Here is a 24,803-nt window from a genome sequence, read left to right as displayed (position 1 = left end):
TGCACAGTTTCTGGTTCACCACCAATTTTTCTTTTCTTTTCTTTTCTTTTTTTTTTTTGTAATTTAATGAAATTTGTTGTTTGTTTTGGGTTAGTATTATCCCAATCCTGACAGTTACACAACCGCCCCTCTTTTAGGCGTTCTGGATATTACTGAATTTTTCTTAAACAACCTATATTATATATATATATACATCTATATAATATAAATATATATATATATTATATATATATATATATTAAAAGTGCTTCTAGTATTTTAAATATAAATAATAATATAATTTTATCATTCATTTTCTCTCAGCTTTACTTTTTTTTTTTTTTTTTGGCTATTTGCTGTACATATTATAGTAAATAATCTATAAATTTAGCACTTCAATTTTAGAGTAAAAAAGAAAAATATTAGCCTCGTAATTGCGACAGCACCTACCTATTCAATATCACGAATCAAAAATACAACAATAACTAAATTTTTTATTTAAAAAAAAAACTAGTAATAAATCAAAATTATTTTTTGTTAGGAAAATATATCTTAGAATAATTATAATAATAATAATAGATAATAATATATATAGATAGCGTTACTATATCATTGGAAATATAAAAGATCTATGTACTTTTCGACTTTTTGCCCTTACATCAGCCTCTTTAATTATTTTTACTTTTAGATTAATACTTTACTCTGTGGACCGTTCAACTCTAGAAATATTACTCAATTTTAGAGGGACCGCATCATAAATCATAAATTTTTTATTCAAGTGTATAAAATTAAAATAGTTAAATTTTCTATATTTCGATAGTATAATAACTCCTCCAATATATATATATTATAATATATATATTATATAATGCAAAAATAAGCAAAGCAGCCAAAAATGTATTTATTATATAGAAAAAAAGAAAAAAAAGGGCCTAGAAGAGAGAGAGAGAAGAGGGGGGTTTGGACGCGTGTCAGCGGCTTCGTGCTCCTCAGCACAAGTTCAAGTCAGTTTCCGGAATTTGTCCAGCTATAAATTCCTTCGCCCATCTGACGTGCACCTTCTCAACTTCTCTCCTCCCTCGTCGCCCTTTTACTCTCTCTCTCTCTCTCTCTCCTTTCAATCTCTCTCTCTCTCTCTCTCTCCTTTCAATCTCTCCCTCTCTCTCTCTCTCTCTACTCTCTCTCTCTCTCTCTATACGCCGCTCACGTCTCTCCCTCTCCTCCTCGAATCTCCCGTAGATCTTCTCCCTCCCTCTCTCTCTCTTCTCTCTCTCTCTCCGCGATTCGAATCGTAAGTGTTTTGAACCGTGGGAGGAGCCTTCAGAGGAGAAGGTTAGCTTGGCGATCAGTCGCGGATTTGGTCGGTTTTTTCTCTCGCTCTCGTTGGGGGATTTCGATTTGATCGTTTTGGGTTCGTGATTTGTGCTTCAAATCTCTCCTTTTAGATCTAAAAGCTCTTTTTTATTTTTTTTGTGCTTCTTCGGAAGGGGGTTTAGAGGGGAGAGAAATTGATGTGATTTTTGGGGTTTCGTTAAGTTTTTTTTTTTCCTTGGGGTTTCTCCTCGATCATTGGTGATTTGGGGTTTAGCGAGAGAGATGAATCAGAGGACTAGGGCTTAAATAGCGTCGTAGAGGGGATTTGATGTAAAAGAAGAGAAGAGGAAAAGTAAAAGTAGCATCTTTTTTGGATTTGGTTTGAAGAGCTTTTCAATTGCGAAGAAGGATCTAAAGCGCCATGGTAGCAACAGCTTTGCTGGTGAGATTCTCTATTTTCTCTTTATTTGTTTTTTTTTTCCCCTTGTATTAGTGATTATGTGTAAGCTTTTATTTCCTATTTCCTTGTTGATTTGATATATAATATTATTCATAGAACAGTGCTCTTTTTTTTTTTCTTTTTTTCTTTTTTTTGGTAGTTTCCTCTTTTGGTTCGGGGGTGTTTGGTTTCTGAATAATATTTCAGAAAATAATTTTCTGGCAAAAAAAAATTATATTTTTTTATCTATTTGATTTTCAGGAAAGTTAAATTTTTTTAGAAAAATTGTTTACAAATTTCATAGAAAATTCTCTTTTTTTTTGTTTTCTAGATTTTCTTTTTAAACCCAAAAACAAAGTCTATAGAAAAAGGGTCTTATTCATGATTTTTTTTCTCGAAAAATAGTTTTTCGCGATTTTCCGAGAAACCAAATACCCCTTATACCCCTTATCATGAGGAGTTTGATTTGCTTCGAAATTGAGGGGAAGTTTTTGCCAAAAATTGGCATAAAATACCTAAAACTTGCCCATTTTGGAGTGGGTACTTAATCTTTGAATACTTCGCTTTTACCACATAACTTTTTTCATTGTTTTTGCTTCTGTTCAAAAAGAAATTGAAAATATAAGTTTTGAAAGAGATGTATCTTATTCATTAGGTTATGTATTAAAATCAAAATTTTTGAAGTTGATGTATCAATTTCCATATGCACCATAGTACATGTAGTTTTGACGAAATTTCATATAGTTTGAGAAGCGAAATATGTCACTCACTTTAGCGGTACTCATTTTTCAGAGGGTCACTCATTCTATAATTACTATAGCCCTAGCAGACTTTATTTCTTGGACTTAACAAACGCCTAAAATATTATAGCCGGTTTAAAAGGTTTAAAACTATTATATTTTTTATATGAACTATTCCAAATTCTGAAGCGTCACACATAACTCGACAAAGATGGAAAATATGAGGACTATAGAGAGGTTTTTTTTTTTTTGTTTTTTTTTCCTTGTTGTTTGCAAATTCTTAAATTTATGAGATGCTTGTGTAGCAACTGTGGTGTTGAAGTTATATGATTCATGAGTTTCAAAATCAACTTGTTGAGCTGTCAGCTGGGGAACACTTTTGTACTGCAAGTCTTTAAAACCTCTTAGTCAAAATCAAGAGGAGAATATTTTACCAATGAGCAAGTATTATCCTATTTTATTTTGCCACCTTATTTTGAAGGCATAGGTTCCAGGAATTACAGTTTAGGAAGCCACTCTGCAGTGTATATAAATTCATGCTAAGAAACTTGATAGATTCCTCTGAGCAAAAGAATCGGCTTTAGCAATCTTTATTTAGGCATTTACAAACACCCAGTAATAACAGATTCGGATGATTAATATCGATGTGATAAGTGACTTGATAATCGGAGAGCTTTAGACATATTCAATGGCATGTATAATCACACAGGTTTTTGACCTACTGTATAAGGCTTCTCTTGTGATCATACACCTGTATGTTAATTGAGTCGCACCGGATAACTCAGCTTACTTTGTGGCAATGCCAAGTTCTTATTTGTTTCGTTTTGTTTAACATTTGCTTTGTTGCAAAAAACACGCAATAACAGGGCCACACGGCCTTTTTCTTTTATGTCAGGAAAACAGCCGGAAGCCTTATCTGAATCCAATCAGCATACCCGAAAGGAGGATGCGTGTGGATGTTGGATCTTCTGCTGTAGGAAGTGGAGCGCAACCGAAGGAAACAGATGATTACGCCATCAAGGTAGTGTTTTTTCCGCCATGTCAGAAACCGATTCTCCGTTTTCATTGGTTTGGTTAATCATCATTTTAATTTTATCAAACTCCTTTTCACTAAACAATCCTTCTTGCCTAAATAGGTTAGGAAACCTTACACAATAACAAAACAGCGGGAGAAGTGGACCGAGGAAGAGCACGAGAAGTTCTTGGAGGCTCTCAAGTTATTCGGCCGTGCTTGGCGCCAGATACAAGGTATTTGGGCACCAATTTATTCTAGAAAATATCACACATTTAACAAACTCTTCTTCTACTGAAATTTTGGGTGTTTACATGTAGAGCACATAGGCACCAAAACAGCTGTTCAAATTCGAAGCCATGCTCAGAAATTCTTTTCAAAGGTCTACCATCCCCCTCCAGTAAACTATTTCTCTACCATTCTTATGTTCATTGGCGATTTACTTTGATCTATAAAGTAAGTCGATTGTTCGTGAAGATGAATACGAATTACTGTTGCGTCGGTAGCATCTTTTTATACCTTTTAAGACGGAGAATTTAAATTTTGCTTTTCTGGCGTGCAGCTAGAACGGGAATCGGGCTCGGAGAAAGCCATCGAAATCCCTCCTCCCCGGCCCAAAAAAAAACCGCTTCGGCCTTACCCGCGGAAGAATGGGGTTTCCAAACTACAACTGTCGTCTGTGGGGTCTTCCTCGGTGTCCGAACAAGAGAATGGATCGCCCGTATCAGTTTTATCGAGACTGGGATCCGATACTTCTGGGTCATCGATTTCAAATCGGCCTAGCCCGGTGTCCTCTGACGGTGGAGATCCAACGGGCACATCTCTGATCGAACAGGACAACGGGTGTCAGTCGTCTACAACGTCGACCGAAGAACAAAATTCAACTTCGCCACCTGCCTCCAAAGATGAAGCTCACATGGTATTTTCTTTTACCGGCCTATCTTTCCTTCCTACTGCTGTTAAAAGAACGCCCGTTTGTCTAAAGATATCGCGTCGCCTGTTATCCAGGAGATTGACGAGGACTCTAAAGATCAAGTTCTTTCGAAAGACGCTTCGCCAATGATAGAAGCTCAAGCCACCACTTTGAAGCTATTCGGTAGAACTGTTGTGATAACGGATCTTAAAATGTTGTGCTCTTCGACTGCGAAGTACGACAAACAAAGTTGCCAGGCATCGGCTGCTCCGGTAGAGCAGCATGGCAGCAATATGCAATTGCAATTGCTTTCAGCAGCAGCTGCAACAAACGAAGTTTCGTCGCAGTTTCAATGTGGGAACTTTGCGGAGGCTTCGGTTGCTGCTTTACCTTGGTGGTGGGCCATTACTCCGCAAATCGTAAGTCCGCGATCTCGCGAGACTGGCGAGAAAGCAGGAGCTTGTCTGAGTGCTTCGAGCTCGGACTCGGTGCGTTCGGGCGAACCCGAGCCAGCGCCGATGTTCAAGCCAAGCAAGAACTCAGCCTTTGTACGTGTGGAGGCCGACAAGAACATTACAGCAACAAGAGGCTTCGTGCCGTACAAAAGATGTAGTACAACTGAGAAGCAAAGTGTAGCGGCGGCGTTGTAGGAGGAGGTTGCTGTAGGTGTTCGTTCATCTTGTTCCGTTCGCACTTTGGCGGCACGAGTTAGCGGCGAATGGCTCCTTTACTATCAAATTGTATTTAGGGATCTTTCATAGGCATGCCATCTTTATATGCTTTGTTCTAATTGTAGAATGGTTGTTCCAGTAATTCTTGTTACACTTCCCAGGAATTTACGCCATTTTGTGTATTATTATTATATTATATATTATTACTACACATTGTAATGTAACTGTTTATGGAACCTGTAAACAATCATCATATTGTTAATGTTTACTGCTGGGCAATTTTACTAGTCTTTTTAGTATGATCATACTAAGCTCTTTCAAGTTTTAATTACGATTCGAATTAGAAATTTATTATGATTCGAGATGATCAATTATCAAGTTTTTTTTGTCATTTGGGATGGTGAATAATTTTTTAGATATTGAGGAAAAAAACTCAGTAACTTTTCTTAACATATATATGGTAATCTTTCTTTATATTACTTTGGGTAAATTTTAAATACCATCTATATAGTTTTGCATTTTCTCACTTTAATATTCTGTGGTTTAAAGTGTATCAAATTAGTGTCTTATGGTTTTATTTTTATCTTTTCGTCAGTTTTTTCGTTAATATTTTATTAAATTATATATAAAAAATTTTAGAAAATTTTAGATACCCTACATTGATTTGTCGAATATTTACTTTAGTACCCTTTAGTTTTAACGTTGTCACTGATTTAATTAAAAAATTAGTCAAATTAATAATAAAAAAATAAAAATAAAATATAGGATACTAAATTAATACACTTTAAACCACACGAGGACTCAGTGTGAAGCCACGGGGTGGTATATGAAGTTTTTCCTGTTACTTTTGACACACCAATAATGACACGTCACCACTGCGATATTGCCACGTGTCCACCGCTTACGAATCCAACGACCCATACCACCTCATCCCCCAAAACCCAAAAAAAACACAAGTACCCTACCCCGCGAGAAACACACAACCCCCTCCCAAAAGAAAACACCACGCCCACGTCACCGATCCTCGCGGAATCCAAACCCCGAATCCCCATCGTCCATCTCCAAACGAACCATTGAACAGCAATCGTCCACGGATCGACCCTCCCCCGCTTCCTCTCTCTATAAAAACCCCACCTTCCCCCCTAAACTCCAAAGAACTTCGACTCGTTCCCCTTCGCCAAATCGAATTCCCCAAATCCACTCCGCGTTAGGGTTTCCCCGTTCTAGGGTTTCGTCTTTCTAAGGTTTCCGCGGCACAGCGGCGGCGGCGATGTCGGGGAGGGGGAAGGGGGGGAAGGGATTGGGGAAGGGCGGGGCGAAGCGCCACCGCAAGGTTCTCCGCGACAACATCCAGGGGATCACGAAGCCCGCGATCCGGCGCCTGGCGCGGCGCGGCGGCGTGAAGCGCATCAGCGGCCTCATCTACGAGGAGACCCGCGGCGTGCTCAAGATCTTCCTCGAGAACGTCATCCGCGACGCCGTCACCTACACCGAGCACGCCCGCCGCAAGACCGTCACCGCCATGGACGTCGTCTACGCCCTCAAGCGCCAGGGCCGCACCCTCTACGGCTTCGGCGGGTGAGAACGAGACAGGTGCCCCTCTCTAGGGCTAGGGCTAGGGTTAGGGTTAGGGTTTCTATCTTCAGGGCCAGGTTGTTGGTTTTGTTGGTTTGGGATGTAAAATTTGATCTTGGAATGAAAAAGGGGTTGGATCTTTTATAGTGTTTCTGCTGCATCAGCTACTCTGAAATTTCTAATCTTGTTATTGGTTTAAGAATCAAGAGTGGGTGAAGAGTTTATAGTAGTTTGATGATTTGTGATGATAATATGAAGTTGCTTTGGTGATGATTTGGTCTTATATTGGTTTATTAGATATTGAAGAGGAATGTAAATTTCTGAAGCTGTGGTTGGTAATGTAAGTAAATCTTTTTGCATGTTAAAGATGCATCAGAGATTATAGTTCAACTGATTTAGCCGTTGTATTCCAAAAAAAAAAAAAAAGAGGATAAATTAAATTAGTATGATCAATGTTCTAATTGTAGGATACTTTACATTCATTCCGCTTATACATTCAATCACTTTTGATTGAAGTAATAGATTATATTTGCTGGTGTGGGTTCCAATTTTTTTTTTTTTTTTTTTACTATTTCACTTTGTTGTTATACATATTGATTCATATGGACCTTACCAGAATTTTATTTCCAATTCGTAACTGATTAGGCTACATCAATCTGCGTTGGATATTCAGAATTTTGATTTTATTTCCTATTTCAAATGATACATTAACATATGTTTTAATTTTTTGTTTTAACTCTTCACTTTTAGTTTTATTTAATGCGAGTTGGTTAATGATATTTTTGATATAAAATTTGAAAGTGTATTATTTTTTTTAGTCTTTAGTAAATTTGAATGTGTTATATATTTCTTTTTTAGTAAAATATTGAAATAGTTATATATCTCTTAATTTCATAAAATTGAATGTGTTATATTTCTTTGTTTATTATTATATTTTTTTTTATAATTATTAAACTATAAGTTTATTAAACATAAAAATTTAGTTTAAATTTCATAGATAGAAGTCTCTTATTGATTATAAAACAATGAATGTTTTAGTAGTAAAATTAATTTTAAAATATTTGGTAAGCCAATTTTAAAGTGCTTATAGTTTTACACATATACTATATATAAATATATTATATATATGTATTATAAGTTAGGCGGTATACTATCGGTAGCCTCCGGGCTACTAAGTTCGTTTCGATAACTGCGGCTATCCAATCGACGATTCGCTCTCGTTAGACTTGATCTACACTATTAAAAATATTTGAAAATTAATTTTATAATTTTCGACATTATTTACTATAAGAGTAGGTTCTAAAAATGACGGCTTAAAATAAAAATCTATATAAAAAAATGATGTAAAAGATTGAATTTAAGATATAGAGGTTCTTAATCTTATTCTATATAGTTGAACAAAATTCTATTAAATTCAATTCAAATTGTGTATATTTACACCGTTAAATTCACACAACACATATCATTACATTAAATTGTTAATTTTGAGGACTTTGAACTAGCAAAAAAGTCGAATAATTATGAAAATTAGTTTAAATATTTTAATAGTGTACGAATCAAATCAACGGGGCCGATCTTGATTTTGAAAGCCGCATCATAAAATAACTTGGTAGCACGGAGGCCTCCGTGCCTCTAAATATGACTAGTTTTAGGCGCTTCTCCTACTTCTCTCTATATATCTATAGTAGAGAGAGAAGACGAGAGAGAGACTATATATATATAGAGAGAGAGAGAGTGGACTGGGCTACTATAGTACAGACAATTCATTGTGGCTACTATTTTTAGGCTTGGATCAACTCTTTCATTATTCTCTAACCATTGGATTAAATATATAACCGTGGGAACCACTCAACCCTAAGGGAGACACTTCACTTCTATCGACTAATTATCATTCCTGACCTACATTTTCATCAAGGTTTAAAAACTTGAAGCAAAAAAGAAGCTGTTTTATATTTAATAATAGTTCCACTCCTACTATATAATATATCATATATTATATATATATTATATCCTGCTGTGGGTACTATCGATAGCCAAATATTGTGGTACTATTTAGTTTATCCACGTTAGATTTAAGCCTTTGGATCATTTGTACCGTTAGATTTATACTATCTCAACAACCACCCACTCAACCCATAGGAGGCTCACATCGTCGTAAACGGCACTCCCTTTAATCAAGGCGGCTAAAAACTATACAAGCCACAATAATTTGGTATTTTATAAAAGCATAGAAGCTCAATTATATATATATAATTTATATTATATCTATAAATTTTTTTTTTTTTTTTATTATATATATAATTGAACTTTAATTTTTTTAAAGTATAAGTTATTGGTGCTCGTAGGTTTTTTGTTATTGAATTAAGGGATGCGCAATTAAGATGATGTGAAATCTCTAGGGTTGAGTGGGTAGTTGAATAGTATGATCTAACGGATGAAAATGATCAAAAAAATATATCTAACGATAAAAAAATTTACAAATACCATAATTGAACATTATATATATACTCTTATGAGTGCAATCACATTCGTACTCATAAATCGTTTTTGAGGATGGAACTTTCGAATCAACGATTCATACCGTTAAACATTATATTAGTATTTAAAACTTCTAAAAATCAAATTTTATAACTTTTTAAAATAATTTACATTACGATCGAAAGATCTAAAAATTAATAATTTTTAATGGCCGGTTGATGATTTTTTTATGATTTCAAAAAATTACAAAATTTATTTTTTAAAAGTTTTAAATACTATAGATGATATTTAACGTAGTGGATCATCGATACGGAAGCTCCATTAAAAAACAACTTATGAGTACCAAAAGTTCTATACTCTTATATGAGTATAGTAGCCTATTCTCTCTCTCTCTCTCTCTCTCTCTCTCTATATATATATATATATAAAGTAGTGATAACATGAATAATCTCCAAGAGAAAAACCATGAAAAAGAATAAACAATGGAAGAGTAGAGAAAATTTGCAAAAGTAGATATATGCTTACCAAGCAAACCTTGCCTCTTGAACATAACAACAACTCTTAACTCTGAGCAGCTATGGCAGAGAAATCTGGCAACCTTTCTATATGCTTCAATGCTCTCTCCGCGATCTGCCGCGTCCGGTAGTCACCATTCCTGTAAGCTTCCACAAGAGCCGAGCCCACACTCTGATTCCCCGAAACTTCTCTCGCGATGTCGTCGATTCGCAAAAACCTCTCGACGGCCCAAACTGCTCTTTTCTGAATAATCTCGGTCCGATTCTGTATCAGAGCATCGAAAATCGGTTTAATCCCCTCGGCCTCACACAACACATACACCCCTTCTACGGTGTCGACGGTATCGTCCAGCAGAGTGCAAAGCGCAGCCAATGCGGCCTCGACGACCTTCTCATTGGTGTGGTCTAAACAAGCAATCAACTTCTCGACCGCCCTACTCTCCAATAAGCAGAAGCTCTCTTTCGCTGTACAGAACCCATGGTGTATGCGGCAGAGCCCAGAAACCGACGGCGGCTTACTGAAGCAGGACAGTAGAGTACACTTTGGCGGCTCAGGTTTTGCTGTCAAGTACTTGGATTCTTGCGAGAGGTTCTCGAGTGCGAAAGCTGAAGCTATTATCACCTTATCGCTCCCGTTTGCTTCGATTAGACCGGCGAAAACTGTGGCGAGATCGTACTCCTTTGCGAAGGCGATGTGTTCGGGCTCCGCTAAGCAGTACGTAAGCCTTGAGAGCACTCGCACGAGCCCTTCCTGAAAAGGCCCTATGTAGCGGTTGCTGCGAGCCCCGCCGTCCCTTATACTGAGCAGTTTTGTAATGACAACTCTGAAAGCTCCTTGTTTGAAAAGCTGTTTGGTGAGGCCAGAGTCCATCTCAGGAAGCTCAGCCAGAAGCCCGATGGCCGCGGCTTGTTCTTCTGCGATCCCGTTGTTGTCCGAAATGGCATCAAGTACGGTGCCCAAATGGCTGGAACTACCTCCGAGAGTTTCTGCGAGCTCGATGCTCATGTGAGGAGAGATGTTATGTAAGAGCTTCAGCGCGGCCACGCGAACATCTGTATGCGCGGCGTCGATAAATTGGACTAAACTGATAACGGCACCTGAGCTTTTAATGCCGGAAACAATGTACGAAACCGCAGTCGGCGAACTCGTCAGTCCAACCAGGACTTGAAGAAGCCTGTGCTCGATCGCCGGGCCGGTGTTGCTGATGAGGTGGAGCAGGTTGTGGACGACATCCTCTGAGAGAAGAGTTTGGTCGCCGTCGTCTAACGGGACAGCCTCGAGATCTGCGCCGGACGCCACGAGGTTGGACAGGACGCCGGCGGACATCTCCTTCAGCCGCGTTGGGAGGCGGCCGCAGCCGACGGCAAAGAGGTCCCTGACGAGAGGGGGGAGGATGCCGGCCTCGATTAGTACGCTGGCGCTCGATTCGTTCGACGAGATCTGATTCAGGGCTTTTAAAGTAGCTTCTCTTGCTTGCACGGTTCCCGTCGTCATAATGGTTATCAGCGTCGGACCGGCCGTTTGTGCCACAAGGACCTTTACGTCGTTGGCGAGAATGAGTTCGCCAAGGTATAAAGCCATCGATAGCTGGGTTTCCGGCGAACCTGCTCAAATTTTACAGAACAAGTTGCGTGAGAAGCTGCTCGGCTATCGCTATCGCCCGTTGCACATTTGTACTAATAAAGAGTAAGTTTCGAAAAAGAAAAAAGAAAAATGGTCCCTCTAAGCAAATGATATTTCATAACTGAAGACAAATTTTGCAGTACGCGGGATTCGTACCTGAAACCAAGTTCTTGTAAAAGTGATTTACAATTTCATCCGACAGGCCGATAAAATTGCTCACAATAGCATCTTAACTAAGTTTAGTATAAACTCGTTACTAATCAGAGGTAAGCGATTCGATGATGCTTCAGATGTAGAATCAATGGATGTAAAAGTCACGACTTACGAGTATGCCATAACCAACTTTACAAACAGAATGACAGATTACGAGAATTGATTCAGAACCGAAAAATTTGTGATACACTGATCATGATAAGGAGAATATGAATATAACACAGGACAAAGATGTTACAGATATTATAGAAAGGGAGGAAGCACCTTCGAGGAGTTTCGTAAGAAGGGGCTGAAGCCTCCCATTTTCCGCCATTTGCTTAATATTTTTCTCGCACTTCTCCAGATTCTTCAGCGTATGCTCGGCTCTCTCAACGACTACGATGTTTTCCGATTTGCTACTCGCCAATCCTACCAATATGAGAATCGCCCCGTCGACTCCACCAATCTTTTCGCACAAAGATTCGGACTTCGAAAGCTCACATAAGAGAGCGACAGCTAACTCCCTCTCCTTGATATATTCATGCAGGAGAAACTTTACGATCGTGCGTATGGTGTCTCCCGCGCCAATATCTTCCTAGAAAGTAAGTGACAAATCAATAACTTCGGAAACAAAATGTCAGTTCCCGAAATTTTGAAAAAAGAAAAGGAAGAAAAAAAACCTTATTTTCATTGTTTTCCTCGGCTACAATGCGAAGAACCTCGAGTGCTTTAGAGCGAAGGGTTATGCTGCCGCTCTTCAACAAGCCAGAAATCGTCGGTATCAACCCGCCATTATATACAGCACGGCTTCTTTTCCAGGAAACATTGACAACAAACTCTAGAGCCCTCAAAGCATCTTGTTCTGAGCTCGCCGAACTCAGCAGTAATCTGTGCGCTTTATCGAGCTCCTTAGCTTCATTTCTTTGCGTCCATTCATCAATAGCATTACGAAGAGCGATACTAGGGTTAAGATCGGTGCTGCGGAGCTCCTTTCGTGTCAAGGGGCACGCGAGTTTCCTTCCGTTGTTCTGACATTCCCTGAACCATTTCAAAATTGCTTCTCTATCGAAGGTGTACCCTGTTTCGATGGTAACGGGATCGCGCATAATTTGCTTAGTGAGGGGGCAAACAAACGCGTCGTATACTTTTTCTTGATAGATCTCGCCGTGCCGGTCGTTATTTTCACAATTTTCTTCGAATTCCTCGGCCATATCTTTGGCAAAAGCTACTGCAACAAAGTAGACTCTTTGAAAACTTCGACCAATGCCGCAATAAACAAACATAGTATGAACAAAGATGTGAAAAAGGAGAATGTAAAGAAAATACCCACATTGTGTGGAAATTTGATTAGGTTTACTCAAAATTGTGGTTAAAAACAACCAAAAAATGCGCAAAATTAAGCCTAGGAGAGCAATTTTAACACATTAAATCGGTTTACTTGCATACAATTCTAGGACAGGTTATTCTCAGTAGCAATTTGGCCATAATGAACAAAATAACAATATAAAAAAATAATGCTAAACATGATGTTCATGGATTCACACCGACCCTTTAAAATTTGACAAAAAAATCAAAATTGTTCCCAGATAATAATAGTAAATTAAAGCACACTTTCCCATTCTATAACACCTCCAAATTACTCGAATGTACAATGATAACTGCAGCATCATACCAAATGGAGAATTAATCGTTATTAGGGAGAAAAAAATGCCACATTTTGCAATTGATCGAAAGGGGGGAAAAGAATTGGGGGAAAATAAATAAAAAAAGATAAAAAGATGGTACCTTTTTTCTCCTCCTAGGGTTTCGATCTTATAGGGTCTCTTTGTGATTACCCATGGCTGGTTCTGAGTAGAGGAAAATGCGTAGTGGATTAAAATGGGGAGAGAGAGAGAGAGAGAGAGAGAGAGAGAGAGAGAGAGAGAGAGAGAGAGAAGAGATGTAGAGAGAGGAGAGGAGAGAGAGAGAAAGGAGAGATGTAGAGAGAGAGAGTGGAGAGGAGAGAGAGAGAAAGGAGAGATGTAGAGAGAGAGAGTGGAGAGGAGAGAAAGGAGAGATGCAGAGAGAGAGTGGAGAGGAGAAGAGAGAGAGAGATGTAGAGAGAGAAGAGAGAAAGAGAGATGTAGAGAGAGAAAGAGAGATGAGAGAGAGAGGAGGAGAGAGAGAAAGAGAGATGTAGAGAGAGAAAGAGAGATGAGAGAGAGAGGAGGAGAGAGAGAAAGAGAGATGTAGAGAGAGAGAGAGGAGAGGAGGAGAAAAAGAAAGGAGGTGTGTAGAGAGAGAGAGAGGAGAAGAGAGAGAAAGAAAGAGAGAGGTGTAGAAAGAGAGAGAGAAAAGGAGGAGAGAGAGAAAGAGAGAGGTGTAGAGAGAGAGAGAGAAAAGGAGGAGAGAGAGAGAGAGAGATACGTCACCTGTAATGACGACTTGTTGAGTTGTTAGTAGGAGAGGGATGTGGAATTTTTGGTGAACCGGGTCTACCACGTCATCCACCGACTTTAGTTTATTTTATTTTATGTAGGGAAAAACTTTAATAGATACTATAAAGATATTTTATTATCGTAAAAAATATGCTTTTAATAAGGTATTAAAGCTCCGTGCTTCATTATCCATAGATTGATAAATGTAACAATTTTTAAAATTTATAAGATATTAAATAAAGCACTATTAGATTGAGTTCTATATATTTTTATTTTTATTTTTTGATAATTAATTTACCATTTATTTTGTAGATGGAGAAGCACACCAAACTAGACCTGAGGAGCACATTGCAAATTCCAACTAAGGACCAGCTGGGATGCCACCAAATGGGACAAAAAAAATTACAAAAACTAATTTTTTTATATATTGGTATAATGCCAAGGGTACTTTTTTAATTTTTTATTATATTTCGTCTGTCTGCGTAACATACTAACGTACCACCACATCAGTAACTTTTTAAGAGATCTCTCCGACTCAAAGGTATATCCGTAGTCTCTCCAGAAAAATTTTATTTAGATTTTTTAATATGCTGGCAAATTAGTATAATATTTAAAAGATCAGTATGAATCAATTGAAATTCTTCGAATTACAAAACTCATATATTAATAAATTATTATAAAATCAGCACTTTTGATGGGTGTTTTAAAATTTATAATAATTATTTGCTATTAAGAAATATTGCTAGCTTATCGATTCCTGGATCATTAAATTGACTGGCGTCATCAATATTTAATTAATATTTTTATATTGTATATAATAAAAATATAAAGTTTTTTGGTAAAAAAAATAGTTTTTCGCTTTTACAAAAGTAGATCACTTTTTTTTTTCTTTTTTTTTGCAGATTAGAATTATATTTCTACCACTGGTGGCAACTTCGAGCGCTCATTCCACCTCCACCACCTTCACACTAACTCTTTCGCCGCATCCGCGTAGTGAACACCCCAACGAGCGAGAGAAACACGACGAACATCACCCACTCGTTACCCACTTTTTCACTTTTGTAAAATTGTAAAACTAATAAATTTTTTATGCGAAAAGATGAGCATATAACTTAAATGTAATAATCTAAATTGTTATCAAATATTATCATATATAATTAAAAATATATTCAAAGTACATCATGTTCAGATATTAATAAATATTTTTAAGTAATTATTGAATTAAACCAGTTTTTTTTAAAATCGGACCAGTTCACCCGCTTATATGATCATTGAACCACGGATCTGAACGAATCAAAATAAATTTTAAACTAGTTTAATTCTATGTGTTGAATGGACACAAACATTATAGTTTTGAGTACCCATAGCTATATTCGATTCATTTACTTGTCTAGTCTCTTTACGAGAAAATCTTTTCTATCTAGCCTTTTTTTTGAAAAATATTTTCAATCTAATCTCATTTTTATAGATTAGGAAAAAAATGATAAGTTAATAATTTGTATATAGATTAATATGTTAAGTGGGTGGAGATTATCTTTTTTCTCTCTCTTTTTAAATTAAGTGAATGTAATGTGATTTTATATATGAACACTTAATAAAAAAATTATTTATTAAAAATAATATTTCTAAATTATCATTTTTTATTAGTACTACTAATACTTAATTTGATTATACAAGTCAATATAATTTAAAAGTGTTCATATATAAAATCACATTACATTCACTTAATTTAAAAGGAGAGAATAAAAGATAATCTTCACCCACTTAACATATTAATTTATATACAAATTATTAACTTATCATATTTTTTCTAATCTATAAAAATGAGACTAGATTAAGAATACTTTTCAAAAGGAGGCTAGATAGGAATTTTTTTTTTGTAAAGAGACTAGACAAGTAAATGGTTCAAAAAATGAAAAACTTCAAAAAAAACCCTTGTGGTTTCGTATTTTTCATTTTAGTACCCTGTGTTTTAAAGTATATCAAGTTAGTACCCTATGGTTTCGCACTTTCTCACTTTAGTACCCTGTGGTTTAAAGTGTATCAAATTAGTACTCTGTGATTTTATTTTTTATTAAGTTAGTACCCTGTGATTTTATTTTTGTATCAAGTTAGTACCCTGTGATTTTTAAACCACATAGTACTAAAGTGAGAAAGTGCGAAACCACGGGATACTAACTTGATACGCCTTAAACCATAGGGTATTAAAGTGAAAAAGTGCAAAACCACAGGGTACTAACTTAATACACTTTAAACCACAGGATACTAAAGTGAGAAAAAGTGAAACCACAAGGGGGTATTTGAAGTTTTCCCTTCAAAAAAAGTAGCCACTCTAATCAAAGAAGAAGAAAAAGACAAGTTGTAGGGAGTTGTTCTGGGAGACTGATTGGACCCACAAATAATTGGTGGCACATAGGATGTCACTGGTACAGATATCCAAAATTTTATTCAAATTTTAATCTTAACATAACATATTTATTTGATACTAAACTGATATAGTTTCGAATATGAATATTAAAAATAAAAATTCAACGGATATAAACTCAGATATGAATTTTGACTGTACCAAATCCAAATCCGAACCCGACCCCGACCCAAACCCAAATTTTTTTACATTATATATAATATGTATATAAAAATTTGATGTTATATTTAAATTTGTATTTTAAAATTTCAGATTTAATATAATATATTTTAAAATATTAAAAAGAGAAATAATTGTTTTGGATTCGAATTTTCGGATTCGGATTCGAGTTAAGGTTTCGAATTTTTGGTCGGGTTTTGATTTAGATATGAATTTTCAAAATCCGTTGGGCTTGGATTTGGGTTCGAATTTCGGGTTTGGAGTCGGATTCGGGTTCGAATTTTTAAAAATCCGTCCCGAATCCTACTGGTTGACAGCCCTAGTCACACAGGAGGAGATAAGTGTGCTGCTCTACTCCCTATTTTTCTACATCTATTTACTACAAAATTATTGTTTTCTTTAATTTTACATAACTTCTTTCGAATCAACTATTTAATTTTTTGTAATAGCACCAAGCTCTTGGTGATATTAGGTTTTCGATTCTTGGATGAAAAAATATACGATTAGAATGATGTGGGCTTAATAGGATTGAGTGAGTTATTGATTTAATAGTATAATCTAACGGATAAATATAGTCAAAGAGTTGAATCTAACGGTGGAAAACTTGATAGCACCAAACGCTTGGTGCTACCGATAGTATCCAGAACCTTTCCAAAAAAAATAAAATATAAATATAAAAATAAAAGCCCTTGGTTTTGACCTTTCTTTCTTTTTCTAATTTTAAATATATGACTACAATGTAGACTTCAACATAATAAGCCAACTTGTTGTGTGGATATACAACTTATCTTAACTCATGATACCAATCAATAATAATGGAAAATGCAGTGTGCCAGGTTGGCCATTTTTGGAATGTACTCAAGACTTCACAGATAAAATAATACTGTTGATGTTCTTTTTCTTGTACAAATTATTTTGACACTAATTTGTTGGTGATTGAGGGATTGAGAACATATTGCATTAGTATTAGACATTTCATCTAAATAAAATACATCTTTGCTTAGATGATTTGACATTTCATGTAAATATATTGTAAAAAAGAACCTCTCAAAAAACCAACAAAAAATATGTAGTTGGTTTTATGGCTCTTTTTTGAGATCCAGCTCCAAGGAAAAGGACACAAAAAAAGGAAGTACTTTTTATTGCAGAAAGAAGGTTGCAATAACTGTGAAGGAATTTTGAAAAGAAATTCTTAGAAAGAGAAGTGCTGTATACTTACTAAGAAAAATCGAGAAAACTTCTTCAATTTTTTTTCGGTTTTTATAAAATGTATTATCATGTATCTGAAAAAAGAGAAACTAACTGAAACCAAGATTTGATTACATAACTTATCTAACTTGAACAATTCAACAATTCGAAACAACAATGATAAATGCAACTAACATTTTATTGCAGAGAAAAAACATCAGATTGAGAGATTTTGTACTTCCTAATGCAGCAAATTGTCAATGTAACTTCCTATGTGTGACAGCTTCAAATGTTTCAATCGACTAAATATCATGCATCTATAATCTGAGTGAACAGAAGCCAACACCTAAAAGTTTTAATAAACATATTCTTGCATTTACACAAAAAGAAAAGAAAACTTAAGGAATGCAAGGGCGTTACCGATATTGTTTGCCGATAAAACCATCTTCTGAGGTATTAATTCGAGCACTCGGTGGATTTGGACCATCCTTTTAATGTATATCTTGAGTGTGGTTGTAAGATTCATTAGTCCCGTCATGCCAACAGAGATCTGAGGTCAAAGCATAAAGTGTACAAAATGTGCTGTTAAATTGTCTCACGAATGTTTGATCCCAAGTTGCCGAAGAGAATCTGGACCCACGAGGAATATGCGCCTTTGAGTTCTATTATATCGGAAGACTACGACTCCTTTATAAGCTGTCCTTGGAATTCCATCCTGAAAAAGAGATATGAGTCGGTCTTAGACTTGTCGAGGTTGCCTTGCTATAGCAACCGAAATTATTGCAAAAATTTTCATGTAACATTACAACATTAAAATAAACACGAAAGACAAATTCAAGGACCTGGGGTGGTCCATTTATGTTTGCTAACTATGATCAACCGCATACGGTAAAGAAGAATAAAAAATTCCTCCAAAATCCAACCAAAAAAGAAAGACATGGATTTAAATGCAGTAAAATGGAATTGTAAATCTATTAACAAAAGTGTAAGGATATTAGGGAAGAGAACTCGCCTTCCATTCTTCAAATATACCAAACTGGCGAGCTAATCGCTCAAAGTCTCTCTGGTCACTGTACTGGATCCTGACATCAACATCTAGATTATGAGCCGTAGGAACAGCATCAGGCCCATGAACAGGTTTTGCATCAGATACAATTTTTCGGAATAAAACCAGATATTTGTCCTGACAATAAAACAATGAGGTAAGTCAACTGTGGTCAAAAGAATCGATTCTGAAGAGTCTACATAACAAAATCATATTACCTCCCTCAGATAGCTCACGTCAGCTGATTTCCAATCAACCTGCGGTGATGAAAATGATAAATAAGAAAACATTTACTCAATTGAAATTATAGGACCAAAATCAAGGTACTTTCAACCTACATGGACATCGTTCAGCTTAATAGGCTCCAAGTACTGTTTGAAAAATTGTCCCATGCTAGAGCCCTGGAATGAAGTCAGAAGGAAGCCACTAAATTTATAAGTACTAGCAGTCCAAAATTAGTATACACAAGTAAGATAAATTAGTCAGGACAAGAGAACTGCTACCTTGTTGTTGCTATTAATGTATAAAAATTAGTAGAGGTTTCATTTGTACAACCTAGTAGAAGCCATTCATAATGCAGTCTTGTTTTCAGTAATTAAAACGTTCACCGGATGATGATTGATATTAGCATGTGGTCAACTTACATGCTCACCGAAATTGTATGTTCTGCAAATCTCTGGCCGAATAAATTGGCGATCTTTGTGTACCTCCTTCAACCTTACCCAATCATCCCAATAAGTATGAAAATGTCAAGGAAGAAAATTGCTGAAAAAAGGATGTCTATTCACTAGAGAAATAATCAGAAAAACATAAGAAGAACAAGGATATGCTTTAGGCCACTTTGGTGATAGTTCTTCCCATGTAGATTTCGTTAGCATCCATCCAAGCCCAGGAAAGAAATCTGAGCGATAAAGGGTTTCTGCATTTTTTTTTTTTTTTTTTTTTGTGGAAAGTTAGCTAATAAAAACACATTCTTATTGTGGCACATTGCATAAAGTTTCTCATGATACTAACCAGGGTCATGCACAAACTGCACTTGGCCATTGTCATTCCAAGAAGATACAGCCATGATAGTCCTTCAATAATACCGAATGAAGGATAATGTCAAGGCAAAATAAAATGAAAGACCACCAAAAGATATCAATCTTTCATATATATTGAGCAGATAATATGGACCATACTTATCATTATCAAGTAGAGTAGACGTAGCCTCAAAATAATCAAAGAAATCTGGGGCTATCTCCATGTCATCTGTTCAGGACAATATCATAGTCTTATCATTTAAATACTAATGGACCAAAAATAAAATATTAAAAAGACCCTCAAAGAGACAGCACCTTCCAATATGATTACCCGATTGAAGTTATGCTTTGTGAACAGTTCATCCAAAGCCCACTTGTAGTGCCCTGAGACAGAAAAAATTCTTAGCTGACGACAAAATGGAAATGATTACAAGCACAAAGAATTAGACCTACTGGCAATCTTGTAGTACGCTATTAATTCTCCTGGTCGTTCTGTATGCACTGGTTCAAGATCCACATGCTGCAAATGAATAAAGTAATCGACAATTCAATTACGAACAGTTATCAGCAGTTCAGTTCTTAATTTTTCTTGTCAAATGATAAAGAAAACATTCATGCTAGAATTTAAGCAGTTAAAGAGTATTCAGAGGGAACAGATGAAGCAGTTGGTATCCGCATCATTCATTCTGTGCTAGAATTTAAGCAGTTAAAGAGTATTCAGAGGGAACAGATGAAGAAGCAGTTGGTATCCGCATCATTCATAACAGAATGAAGGGCAATAAAATCTAAAAGAAACAAAAGGGGCCAATTTTAATGTAGAGAAGCAAATGCAAGTTGACAAATATAGTGACAGATTATCTCATTTTATAGTAGGTAATGAAAAAGCATAAAAAATTAACCTTCTAGTACCAAACCTGCATATAAGTGATCTGGCTGTAACTCAAAGCTTTACTTTTAACATCAGGATTTGTTCCATCCTGTGTATCAAGGGAATCTAAGTCAAATTGGGCCATCCAAGGAATCAAGTCCTCGTGTAAAGAGGTTGGTATATATTTTTCCAAAAGAAAAAAACATATTACCTGGGATACAAAAAGTGGAAATTTTGAAGAGACAGAGCTATGATATCTGTGAAAAAAAAAATCGTCCAATAAGATTTCAGTTGGTCGATCATATATTAATTTGTGGATAAGAGTAGAAAATTGATGGGAGTAGAGAAGGCTCTATTTTTAAGCAAACACTATGTTTCAGTATCAACCTCATATCAAGCCACTAGAAATAGATAAAAATTCAAAGCCACAGGGAGGTAAAATTAATTTTCTACTAATGAAGCAATAGACAAGTAAAGCATACACCGTACTTCAATATAGAGTCTACTGTTCTTTGTAAATAGTCTGGACGATTGCAAGCCATTATTACCACGGCTGCAACAGGAACCTGAAGTACAGAAAGAAGACAATTAAGATGAAATGTGTTAACTAAAAACTGCAAACATAAAGTAAGCAAGCCATTTATGCAAACACACCTCATTTTTGCTAATCAAGGCCTCTAGATTCCTTTCTGCATGAAAACATAAGAAAGTGTTTATGGTAAAAATATTTTGGAAAGAAATGTATAAACAGGCCACTTACACAAGCAACAAAAATTAGGACTAAAATTAATGAATTGAACATTTAAGAGAAACACCAGGGTCAGCCATCTACTCTCCTTTTCTCACTTCATATTCTCTCCTATCTCAAGTGAGAGTAGCTTTCTCGTTGCTGTGCTTCTGTCTACTCTATCTTTGTACACGAGAATAGAAGAACAAAGGGACATTCGTATCTATGTGTATGACAAAGGCCAAAACACTAAAGAATGATATCAATGAGCCCAGTTCAGCAGAGGCATTAGTCTGACAGGGATAAGCATTAAGTCTGAGGATACTTCAACATACACAAAGCTCATTTACATATTTACACGTGGAAGGAAGCCAGCTTCTCAGCCTGGCATTACCGTAGCTTTGCGCAGCTACATATTGAAGCTCACTGCTGGACCAATGCTCTAAAAGCCAATCATGGACCCAGAATCCTCTGAATGCTCCAAGCTGACCATGCAAGAGGTATTTTTTTTAAAAGAGTTCAGAAAATTGTTAGAATTTTTCTTCCTCTGGTTGGATGGCAATATGGCATAATTTCGAAGCAGATCCCACGCACCTACAGTTCTCCAAGGCCATTGGTTCCCACAAGGATACTTAAATAAATTTGATTCTTATTTAATTACTCAAATGGTTTCATGTGCGTGATCTATCTTATTGTCATCGTGCAACTGAGCAGTTTTAAGAGAGTAGTTTAAACAGAACATATAGCGAGCAGTGACCCATAGAATAATTTTGTGAAAATTAAACAAATCTAATGAGTAAATAATATATGAAATTAGAACAGAAAATAATCCAAAGCCATACTTTGAAGAGAGTATTTTAAACAGAACATACTTTGAAGAGAGTATTTTAAACAAAATCCAAGAGAGTATTTTAAAATATGATCTATCTTATTTACTTCTTCTAGTGGTTCCATGTGCATGATCCATCTTACTCTCATCATGCAACTGAGCAGTTTTAAGAGAGTATTTAAATACAGCGAACAGTGACCCAAAGAATAATTTTGTGAAAATTAACCAAATCTAATAAGTAAAACCATGAAATTATAATGGTAAAGAATACAAAGCCATACTTTCAAGAGCTCGAACTAGAGTCTTCAACTGATAGTATTCTTCATCTCTAACTTTCTTCGATTCTGAAATACCGGTGAAATAAATTAGGATCTGGAATTATGCAATCCTCTTACAGCATTAGATAGATGCATAAGGACTAGAAACCATATGAATAAAAAAGAAGTAACATTTTCTGAAGAACATTGCCTATTGCGACATAAAGTGTAAAAAGAACTTCCATGCTCGTTAATGTCCTGCAGACACTAAATATTTGATAAAGAAACAAACACCACAATACTTCCTTATCATTCTGTAAATGAATATTAGGATTTGCATATCCATGTGACGGACAATGTAGTGAGAACAAATACAGGAAAGAATAATATGTGTTCGAGTATAAGATAAATTAAAATGCATATTGAATGGCAAAGTGAATTTTGACTGACGCAACCAAGAAAAAATGGAGAACAGAGGAAAATGAGCAATATCCAAAGAGAAGAAGAACAAAGGCAACTGAAAAAGCAGTTATAGTGCCAAGATTGTGTAAGATATATGTTATAATGCTTAAATTGATATGTCTACAACAGCACTTCAAAAATTGTGAGCTGCCACTTGTTTGTACATATGCACAATCTTCCACTGTAAAGACTACAAAAGAGGAATTATTGCATTAAGGGCTAACTATTTCATACCTTCAAGTAGAACAATCTTTTCTTGCTGCATGCTTATTTGATCAATTAAGGACCGCGTATGACTCGTACATTGGCTTTCAGCTTTCTCCTGTTAAATGTATCCAACAGGAAGTTGTGAAATGCTTAGCAAGACAACTGAGTCAATGCAAATATAATTTTATGTGCATATCCTTCCAGATTGACAAGAAGTAACACAGTTAATGAAGGTTTTAACAGCTGACCATCTTAAATCCAATGAGACACAAATTTAATGCATCACGGCACAATAAGCAAAAACCTAAGTGGGAAAACTGAGAAAAACCTAGTCTGAATTGACAGAGAAGCGTAGCAAAGAGGTATTTAAATAGAAGTTAAATGCTAAAAAGGACACAACAAGTTCTTCACCATGAAAAGATGTTTATTACTTACAGCAGCTGCTAGACGATCTGCATACTCAGATTGTGTAGCAAAAAGGCGCACCTGAAGTAATAAAAGGTGAAGGTAATTCAAGCATCAGACAATAGAAATAGAAAATAGCAAACGCTGCTATTAAGGAATGGATAGTTAATATCAATCAAAGGTGATACAAGCGATGAATCTCTGAGAGATCCTATGGTTAATTACGCAATTACGATGCACTAGCAATAGACTTATGACATGGCAACGTTATTTAGAACGACAATAATTATGAAATATGATGACCAACCAAAAAGTAATGAGATAAGTTTCGAACGATTGCCGCATCTCTCAAAGGTTCACATACACCTGAATGTTGCCCAAACGATCGATCTAGTAGGAAACAGCCCGGAATTAGTGTTGACACCCCTGCTCACGGATATCAAGTCTACCACGCTACGTGTGGAATCCACGCCATAGAATGGTGGATTTGGGAATCGTACATAGGACATCTTAAAACGGAAGGGGTTTAGGACTAGCTTTGATACCATGTTACCCAAAATATCAATCTAGTAGAACGACCGAGGATTTGTCTTAACACTAGATATATCTCCGAAAGGTTCGGTCGAACTATTGTGCTCATCTAACTAAATCGAATGCATGGCCGATTATATAGCTAGGTATCTACTAGTGAAACAAACTGAAACTGAAGCTTACCTCTAACTTTTATCTCAAATAAAGGTTTTGTGAAGCTTCAAAAACAGACTCTTTTTCATTTTGGACATGAAATTACGATTGATGCTACTCTCGATATCACGAGCTCTTGCTTATAAATCTTATGCCCCAAATCGATTTCAATTTGGTCATGAACTCCACATAAACTCACTACTAATCCACCAAATCAGCAACTCGATCATCATTCCCTCCACTGAACTACCCTAAATTCGCAACCTTTGACCTAAACCGATTCTCCACATCAAATCCACCGCGTTTTCCGATCTGTACGATTACGACACAGCTTCGACGACATGGGTGATGGATCGAAAAGGTTCGGATTTTGGAAAAAGCGCGGGGGGGAGAAGCGGGAACCTGGATGTAGATGAACGCGGCCGCGGCGAGGAGGAGGAGGAATCGGATGTCGCAGAGGCTCCTCGCCGTTCGCGGCACCATTTTTTTTTTTTTTTTTTCTCTTTCGCAGTAGAGCGCAAATGGGAGCCTCGCTTGGATCTCGGAGGAAGCGGAAGAAGAAGTAGAAAAATAATTTTTGAAAAAAAAAAGAAGAAAAAGAAAAAGAAAAAGAAAAAGCGCTTCTGAGCTTCTCGCGGTCTCGGTGGACTTTTTTT

The 24,803-nt window shown here is 36.3% G+C and overlaps 4 protein-coding genes across 6 annotated transcripts; 2 read left to right on the top strand and 2 right to left on the bottom strand.

Annotated features, from left to right (window-relative positions):
• On the top strand, nt 1,238-5,297 carry LOC109727721 (protein REVEILLE 2-like). The gene is made up of 6 exons (XM_020257902.1): nt 1,238-1,735; nt 3,368-3,493; nt 3,609-3,720; nt 3,805-3,866; nt 4,047-4,403; nt 4,493-5,297. The coding sequence occupies exons 1-6, from the start codon at nt 1,715-1,717 to the stop codon at nt 5,045-5,047; spliced, it is 1,233 nt and encodes a 410-aa protein (XP_020113491.1). The 5' UTR covers nt 1,238-1,714; the 3' UTR covers nt 5,048-5,297.
• On the top strand, nt 6,204-7,033 carry LOC109727723 (histone H4). Its single transcript, XM_020257903.1, has one exon. The coding sequence runs from the start codon at nt 6,339-6,341 to the stop codon at nt 6,648-6,650; it is 312 nt and encodes a 103-aa protein (XP_020113492.1). The 5' UTR covers nt 6,204-6,338; the 3' UTR covers nt 6,651-7,033.
• LOC109727720 (U-box domain-containing protein 44-like) lies at nt 9,567-13,421 on the bottom strand. 2 transcript variants are annotated; one of them, XM_020257901.1, is made up of 4 exons: nt 13,238-13,421; nt 12,133-12,677; nt 11,738-12,047; nt 9,567-11,241 (listed from the first exon to the last, which is right to left on the bottom strand). In XM_020257901.1, the coding sequence occupies exons 2-4, from the start codon at nt 12,661-12,663 to the stop codon at nt 9,683-9,685; spliced, it is 2,400 nt and encodes a 799-aa protein (XP_020113490.1). In that variant the 5' UTR covers nt 12,664-12,677; nt 13,238-13,421; the 3' UTR covers nt 9,567-9,682. The 2 variants fall into 2 exon arrangements, with proteins under 2 accessions (XP_020113490.1, XP_020113489.1); XM_020257900.1 differs by having other exon boundaries at nt 12,133-12,680; nt 13,238-13,420.
• LOC109727614 (alpha-1,3-mannosyl-glycoprotein 2-beta-N-acetylglucosaminyltransferase) lies at nt 17,814-24,795 on the bottom strand. 2 transcript variants are annotated; one of them, XM_020257773.1, is made up of 18 exons: nt 24,550-24,795; nt 23,494-23,544; nt 23,086-23,173; nt 22,414-22,476; nt 21,231-21,265; nt 21,066-21,142; nt 20,788-20,833; nt 20,623-20,685; nt 20,162-20,228; nt 20,024-20,092; nt 19,868-19,937; nt 19,701-19,762; nt 19,515-19,605; nt 19,331-19,424; nt 19,025-19,087; nt 18,905-18,943; nt 18,654-18,824; nt 17,814-18,356 (listed from the first exon to the last, which is right to left on the bottom strand). In XM_020257773.1, the coding sequence occupies exons 1-18, from the start codon at nt 24,628-24,630 to the stop codon at nt 18,237-18,239; spliced, it is 1,350 nt and encodes a 449-aa protein (XP_020113362.1). In that variant the 5' UTR covers nt 24,631-24,795; the 3' UTR covers nt 17,814-18,236. The 2 variants fall into 2 exon arrangements, with proteins under 2 accessions (XP_020113362.1, XP_020113363.1); XM_020257774.1 differs by lacking the exon at nt 24,550-24,795 and adding an exon at nt 23,830-24,482.

This window comes from Ananas comosus, linkage group 22 (assembly GCF_001540865.1).
Source record: "Ananas comosus cultivar F153 linkage group 22, ASM154086v1, whole genome shotgun sequence".
NCBI lineage: Eukaryota > Viridiplantae > Streptophyta > Magnoliopsida > Poales > Bromeliaceae > Ananas > Ananas comosus.
The sequence above is the reverse complement of the archived record's forward strand: the minus strand, read 5'-3'. Positions and strand labels throughout refer to the sequence as shown.